Source organism: Gekko japonicus, unplaced genomic scaffold (genome assembly GCF_001447785.1).
Source record: "Gekko japonicus isolate JY-2015 unplaced genomic scaffold, Gekko_japonicus_V1.1 scaffold103, whole genome shotgun sequence".
NCBI classification, from domain to species: Eukaryota; Metazoa; Chordata; class Lepidosauria; order Squamata; family Gekkonidae; genus Gekko; species Gekko japonicus.
Window position 1 is genome coordinate 1,000,346 of NW_015160210.1, and position 8,302 is coordinate 1,008,647.

At 50.2% G+C, this 8,302-nt stretch overlaps 1 protein-coding gene across 1 annotated transcript; it reads right to left on the reverse strand.

Moving 5' to 3' along the window:
- Positions 1–6,388: 6,388 nt before the first annotated feature.
- Positions 6,389–7,501, reverse strand: LOC107108715 (chemokine-like receptor 1). The gene has a single exon (XM_015409221.1). The coding sequence runs from the start codon at positions 7,499–7,501 to the stop codon at positions 6,389–6,391; it is 1,113 nt and encodes a 370-aa protein (XP_015264707.1).
- Positions 7,502–8,302: the final 801 nt, after the last annotated feature.

An 8,302-nucleotide genomic window follows, 5' to 3' on the forward strand; every position in this document is an offset into this window, starting at 1 on the left:
CCCGACCTCTCTTTCCCCCCTCTCGCTTCAACCTCCCTTCCCTTTCTCGGCTCTGGGGACGGGGGAGAAGGGCCGCGCTCCGCTCTCCTCCTCCTCCTCCTGACACGCGGGCCTAGTCTGCCTAGTTCCTCACGTTCGCCGGACACGCGTGTCGCCTGGAGAGGCGGGGCGACAGAACGCGCCTCGAACTGAGGGTTTAATCTGTGGGGTCGCTCCTTGCGGGGGTGGCGGGGCTCCAGTTTTTTATAGGGTTGCCAATCTCCAGGTGGGGGGCTGGAGTGCTTTTAGGGATTTCAGGGGGGTTTCCGAGGGTTGCCAATTATGGGTAGGGGGATTCCTGGAGATGTGGGGCCCGGAGTGCTTTACGGATTTCAGGGGGGTTTCCGAGGGTTGCCAATTATGGGTAGGGGGATTCCTGGAGATGTGGGGCCCGGAGTGCTTTACGGATTTCAGGGGGGTTTCCGAGGGTTGCCAATTATGGGTAGGGGGATTCCTGGAGATTTGGGGGCTGGAGTGCTTTTAGGGATTTTAGGGGTGTTTCCTATGGTTGCCAATTATGGGTAGGGGGATTCCTGGAGATTTGGGGGCTGGAGTGCTTTTAGGGATTTTAGGGGTGTTTCCTATGGTTGCCAATTATGGGTAGGGGGATTCCTGGAGATTTGGGGGCTGGAGTGCTTTTAGGGAGTTTAGGGGGGTTTCCGAGGGTTGCCAATTCTGGGTAGGGGGATTCCTGGAGATTTGGGGGCTCAGGACTTAGAGGGGTTCGGGTTTGGGGAAGGGAAGGACTTGAGTGGGGTTTAATGCCATAGAGTCCCACCTCTAGGCAGGGGCGGATTAACCATGAAGCGGGGCACCACAAAGTTGGGGAAAGGGTGAAAAGGAAAAAAGAAAAAATGAATCAAGATTTGTAAAAAAATAAATAAAAAAGATAAAACTAGTGCACATTGATCATGGTGCACCCTAGGGTTATCTTCTATTTTTTGTTGGCGAGGTGCAGTGTCATAGGCTATGACACCAAGATTGGTCAGTGCTTAGGGCACCAATGAGCTTTAATCCACCCCTGCCTCTAGGGCATCAGACCCCACAAAGGTCCTTACTTACCTACCTATTTACTTATTTACTTATTTATTTATTGGGCTCGATTTGTACCCCTCGCATCAGTCAAAGCACAGGTTGACACATAAATAACAATTAAAATCCACCTTAAAAACATTTAAAGCAATTCAAGTTATACAGTCGGGTTCATAAAGTGCTGGTGATGGTCAGTTACGTATTTACGATGCCGTGTTTTGACAACGTGCCCAAAGATCTAGCAGTCCTTCAGCTCGTGATGTTTTCGATAGATACGGGCAGCATAGGCTTGATGTCAGACCCAAGGGCCAGGACTCTATAGTGGCCAGGGATCTGTAATGGTGGCGGCTCCTTCGTTGAAAGCCTGGCGGAAGAGCTCCGTCTTGCAGGCCCTGCGGGATCTTTAACAGTTCCGCAGGGCCTGCAAGACGGAGCTCTTCTGCCAGGCCCTGTGGAACTGTTAAAGATCCCGCAGGGCCCTGATCTCCTTCGGGAGCTCGTTCCACCAGGAGGGAGCCGCCACTGAGAAGGCCCTGGCCCTGGTGGTAGCAAGCCTCGCATCCTTGGGGCCCGGGAGGCTCAATCGGTTTTGAGACCCTCACCGTAGTGCTCTCTGGGGCAGTGTTCCCTCTAAGCTGAGTTAGTGTGAGCTCGCTCACAGTTTTTTAGCCTCCAGCTCACAGTTTTTTGTCTTAGCTCAGGAAGGATGGTTCCAGAGCAGGCTAATTTATGCAGGAGCCCAATCGCTCACTCACAGCTTTAATGCCAGTAGCTCACAAAGTAGAATTTCTGCTCACAAGATTCCACAGCTTAGAGGGAACATTGCTCTGGGGTATATATGGGGGAAGGCGGCCCACCTCTAGGGCATTACACCCCACTAAGGTCTTTCCCGTTCCCCAAACCCTATCCAAAGCTGCCATTTTCTCCAGGGCAGGGCTTTTTTGAGGGGGAAACATACCGGAACAGGGTTCCGGAACCTTTCAGACGAAATTCTTTTTTGAAATGTTTAAAAATTTCAGTATACAGGTTGAAAACTTCATTTCCGTCTTGAGAGTTCCGGCACCTCTTTTCCAAAAAAGAAAAAAATCCCAGCTCCAAGGGAACTGATCTCTGTAGACCGGAGATCAGTTGTAATTTCGGGAGACCTCCAGACTCCAACAGGAGGCTGGCAACCTTCACTTTGCTTTTGTTTTATTTTGCTAAAAAAACAAGCCAACTTGGCTCTCCCCCCCTCAGACAAACAGGCAAATATTTCTTTGCAACTCACAAAATATTTGTTTTATTGTACTTCCATTTATACCCCGCCTTTCGCCCAAAGCAGCTTAACCTGATTCGCTTCTGTTTTGTCCTCACGACAACCCTATGAGGTAGGTTAGGTGGGGAGCATGTGACTGGCCCAAGGTTACCCCGGGGGCTTACCTTGCAGTGTGGTGGATTGGAACCCAGGACTCCTGAGTTTGGGCCACTGTGTGACACAGAGTGTTGGACTGGATGAGCCACTGGCCTGATCCAACATGGCTTCTCTTATGTTCTTATGTTCTAGCCCAACACTCTTCTCACTGCACCACACTGGCTCTCAAAGAATGTCTAAAATCGCCTACTGAGAATCATAGACAAGTATGAATTTCAACCCAGGTCTTCCTTTATCTGTGATTTCAACATTCTGACCATTCTGGAGAGCCAGTTTGGTGTAGTGGTTAAGTGCGCGGACTCTAATCTGGGAGATTCGGGTTTGATTCCCCACTCCCCCACTTGCACCTGGCTGGATGACCTTGGGCAAGCCATAACTCTGGCACAGCTGTTCTTGAAAAAGAGCAGTTTCTGTCAAGAGTTCTCTCAGCCCCACCTGCCTCACAGGGGTGTCTGTTGTGGGGAGGGGAAGGGAAAGGAGTTTGTAAGCCGCTCTGAGACACCTTTGGGTAGTGAAATGCGGGGTATAAATCCAATCTCTTCTTCTCTTCTTTATGTAGACTTCATCAGGGGTCATTTCGTAGAAAAAAGGTGCAGGAGCTCATTAGCATAACTCATTAGCATAACTTATTTGCATATGCCACATCCCCTGACATCACCGGAAGTGTGTCAGAAGACAACACCAACCGCTCAGGCTCCGCTGGACTGTTTTGGATTGCTAGCTATTGGGGGGGGGGACGGATGTGCAGATCTGTCCACTCAGAGGAGGGAGGGCTTGTACCTGAATAAAAATGGTCTTAAAGGTGCCACTGGACTGTTTTGGATTGCTAGCTATGGGGGGGGAACACGCAGATCTGCCCTCAAAGACGAGGGAGAGCTTGAGGGGCGGCTGGCGTGGTGCCGCCCTGCAACTTACCCAGCTGCTTCTTGCTCCTCATGGCCCGACTGAGGGCTGCTGGGAGCAGGGGGCGGGGCTTGCTGCATGTGCCCGCCCCCTGAGCTCCGTACTGCCGGAGCTCCACTCCTGTGTGCTCCCGCAGGAAATGACCCCTGGACTTCATACACCAGCGACAATTCCTGTTTCCTTTTTTCGACCCTAGTTTGCTTGGGGGCAGGGGGAGATGTTTGCATTGCCTTAAAATGTTCTTTGGGGCATATACATGTGCACACACACTAATGTGTCGATGCTGAAAACATGCAGGGCTGGATTCAAGGGCAGGGAGGGGAACGCGTAGTGTGGACCGTACTCCAAAGTTGAGCACAGTTGGGAAATGTCCAGGAGTTTCTTAATCCAAAATTGGCAACCCTGCCATCTTTTGGGAAACAAAAGGAGTGCTGTCCTGGTATGACCCATCTGAGCTCCTGTGCCCATTCCGTTAGTTCAGTCTCTCCCTCCTTCTTGCTCTCTTGGAGACCAGCCTCCATCACTTGCTTCCTCCCTGCTCCAAGTGGTTTTAAACCCCTCGGTTTCGCTTCCTGATTCCATGCTATTAAACAACCCTTTCATAGATGGGTCAAAGGGAACTGCCACAGTGACTCCCTGTCATCGGGAGCCTGCCATCTTTTCCAGTCTGCAGACTGAACATGATTCTTAACAAAGGCAAAGGGCAAATATTTCTCCTATCTTCTCAAAAGTCCCTCCCATTCCTCCCACACACCCGCGAAAGCCAGCCACCCATGTGAAAATTTGAAAGACCTTGGAAGTTCATCCACACAGGGAAAGCAGAGAGGCATGTTCCCTCTAAGCGGAGTTAGTGTGAGCTCACTCACAGTTTTTTAGCCTCCGGCTCACACATTTTTGCTTTAGCTCAGGACGGATGGCTCCAGAGCAAACTGATTTTTGCAGTAGCCAAACCGCTTGCTCACAACTTTAATGCCAGTAGTTCACAAAGCAGAATTTCTGCTCACAGGACTCCACGGCTTAGCGGGAGCATTGGAGGCGAGCTGGAAGTCATCTTCAGGTTGTTGTTTCCCACCCACCCCAGACCCGAAACTGCCTTTAACCCCAACCAGCAAGATATTTTTATTTATTAAGCAACAATGCTATTTGATTTATGAACGGAGTGAAGAAGAAAAAAAGACCAAAGTGGCTAGGAAAATGTAGAGCCGCCTGCTTGAAACCACTTAAAATGGCAGTACCACAACTGGACTAGAAACATCTGTGTGGGAGATCAAGGAAGATTCCGGACGGAAAAGCACACAAAGACCATTAACAGGATTATCTGCCAGCCATCTGAGTTCTGGTGCTCAGTCCAAGCGCATCTAAAAATTGCTTTTCTGTTTTACTCACATGACGTGCATTATATGGGAGATCCAAAGTGGTGTAGTAGTTAATAGTGTTGGGGTGCAGTCAGACGGCGTGCTGAGAGCGGGTTAAACTGCTCCGGTTCTGTCCGGATTATATTTGATCTGGATAATTGTGATCACACTTACCTCCCTTATCCCGCCTCACCGCGCAGTTGCGTCGCCCCCCGGCGTCTACACTACCGACGTGCAGGAGTGTGTATTGGCGGTTTTTCCCCTCAAATGGCGTGTCCCCGCCCCCAGCGTGTGACGTCACTTCCAGGTGACGCGCACGCGCACGCACGTTCCAGACGCCGGCCGGGAGCCCCCCGCTCCCGGCCAAAACATATTTGGCAACCCTATCCCGAACTCATCTAAACACTAAAACAAGGTTGTCAGCTTGAAAGCCACTTTGGTATAGCATTTAGGAGCGTGGACTCTAATCTGAGAGAACCGGATTTGATCCCCCACTCCTCCACATGCAGCTGCTGGTGTGACCTTGGGCCAGTTATAAGTTCATTCAGAGCTGTTCTTTCAAGGGCAGTCCTCGAGAGAGCTCTCTCAGCCCTGCCTACCTCATGGGGTATCTGTTGTGGGGAGGGGAAGGGAAAGGAGTTTGTGAGCCGCTCTGAGACTCCTTTGGGTAGTGAAGGGCGGGCTATAAATCCAATCTCTTCTTCTTCCACAGGAGGCTCGGCGATCTCCCAGAATTACCGCAAATCTCCAGTTGACAGAGGTCAGTTACCCTGGGGAAAATGGCTGCTTTGGGGGGGGGGTGGACTCTGTGGCCTTATACCCCGCTGAGGTCCCTCCTCTCTCCAAACCCCGCCCTCCTCAGGCTCCACCCCCAAATCTCCAGGAATTCCCCAACCCAGAGCTGGCAACCCCAAATAAAGAAAATCTAAAACTTAATCCCCCTCTTTAGCATCATAGCATACATATAACTACCTTGCTGTTTTCTTGAAATGATTTGATCTCAATTTATCAATGTGTTTTTATTTCAAATATTTCAGCCACGCCTTTTCACGAAACTTGATCTTCAGGGCCAGCTTACAAAGACGCATAAACTGGCACAAAGTGGCTGTGAAACACACACACACATACTTATTCAAAAGACCCAGTTTGGTGTAGTGCTTCAGTGCGCAGACTCTAACCTGGGAGAACTGGGTTTGATTCCCCACTCCTCCACTTGCTCCTGCTGATGTGACCTTGGGTCAGTCACAAGCTCTGGCACAGCTGTCCTTGAAAAAGAGCCGTTTCTGCCAGAGCTCTCTCAGGCCCACCTCCCTCACAGGGTGTCTGTTGTGGGGAGGGGAAGGGAAAGGAAAGGAGTTTGTAAGCCCCTCTGAGACTCCTCTGAGTATTGAATGGCAGGGAATAAATCCAATCTCTTCTTCTTCAGACAAGTCTTAGAAAACAATTATTTGGATAATTTATATACACACAAAGCACCACCGCATTATGGTGCACCAGCGTTTCTATGTTTGACCAATGTATCTGAAATGTGAAAATTGTGAAGGTCAAATATTGAGCGCAGTTTCATTCTTGCAACCTAACCGAAGCCAACACGAGTCAAAGAAATCGGTCGCACGGATACACATTAGAAAAGCCAACCGTAACACGCCTAGGGTTCTGGCAGGTGATTTGGCACAAGTTGCAACCCAGTTGGCATCTCTGCCTGGGAAACGGATCTTGATTTCCTCTTGCTGGACAAGGTGGACAGCAGGGAGTCCTCGCCGAAAGCCCCTTCGAATGCCAAAAGGATCGACTGCCGGAATGTCTTCTGCCCGACAAACACGTAGAGGATCGGGTTGATGCAGCTGTTGAAGAACGCCAGGCTAGAAGCCAAAGGGATCCCAACGTAAAGGGCCACTTTGAACTCGTGACTGGAAGACATTTTGGACATTTCCAGCAAGGAGAAGACGTGGTAAGGGAAATAGCACAGGAAGAACGACCCCGTTACGGCAAAGATGATCCGGAAGGGCCTGCCGGACTTGGTCAGACGCCTCTTCTTCATCCTGAACACGACAGCGGTGTAGCAAACCAGGATCACGGAGAATGGAATCAGGAAGCCGAACAGGAATCTGGTTACGATCATGGCTCTCTGCCGGATCTTCCAGATCCTTCGGGTCTCCTCAGCACTGTAGTCACCGGACAGAGCAAAATTATTGTAACAGCTGATCACGTGCCTGGAATTCGTCGCCGTGTCTCGGAACACGAGATACGGAGCGCTTAGGACAAAGGCGGCGATCCATGTGACCAGGGCAATGCCGCAGGCCAACTTGGGGGTCCGGTAGTTTCTGGACCACACCGGGTAAACCACCGAAGCGCACCGATCCATGCTGATGACCGTCAAGAGGAAGACACTGGCGAACATGTTCAGGAAGGCCACGGTGCTGTTTAGCTTGCACAGTAGCTTCCCAAAGGGCCAATGGAAGCCCAGAGCTGTGTACGCAATGCTCAGAGGCAGGAAGAACGTGAAGATGAAATCAGCCACCGCCAGGTTGAGGAACCACACGGCATTGACCGTCCTCTTCATCCTGCAGGTCGCGATCCAGATGACGAGGCCGTTTCCGGACACCCCCAGGAGACACGCCACGGCATAGACCACCATGGATAGGATGTGCATGATTCTTTGGAGAGCACGGTAGTCGTCGGTGTGCCAGGTGGTGTTTCCATGAGATAAGGTGGTATTGGAGAGGAAGGGCAAAGAAGAGACGTTCTCAACCCTCAGCATAGTCTTTGGCTCTCACGATCTTATAAACACCATCGATAAAAGAGCCTTTTGAGGAAAGAAGACCAAGATATTAGCCCTGTGCCAGTTATTGACATACTGTGAACATAATTGGTCAGCCCGATCAAAACTAGAATAGTTTTAGCCAAGGAAAACAAATTCCACTTGAGTTTTGGCAGTGTTAGTCATGGAACAACGGTGCGATTATTCTCATTTTGAATGCAACTGATTACAGTTTGGATATTTGTAGTTAAAATGTATTAATGGGTGATTGGCATCTTTTCTAGAGGCCTGTCGTGTTTCCGTTCCGTGTTCTTTTGGATTTGTCTGGCCTGTAATTTGTTACTCTGGTCTAATGTTTCAGCTAACAGCAGAAAACCAATGTGATTTATTTATAACCACTGCTACCAAAAGGAAAATGGGCTGCGGTGGCTCAAGTGGTTAAGATGCTGAGCTGCAGACCGGAAGGTTGGTAGTTCAGCAGTTCGAGACCCGAGTGCCACATGACGGAGTGAGCTCCCGTCTCTGGCCCCAGCTCCTGCCAACCTAGCAGTTTGAAAGCAAGAAGTTGCAAGTAGATAAATAGGTACCACTTCGGTGGGAAGGGAACAGCATTCCGTGCACCTTGACATCTAGTCACACCAGCCACATGACCACAGAGACGTCTTTGGACAGCGCTGGCTCTTCGGCTTGGAAACGGAGATGAGCACCGCAACCCTAGAGTCAGATTCCACTGGCTTTCGAGCAAGGGAAACCTTTACCTTACCAAAAAGAAAACAAATTGCCCCATATCTTTCCTCTTCA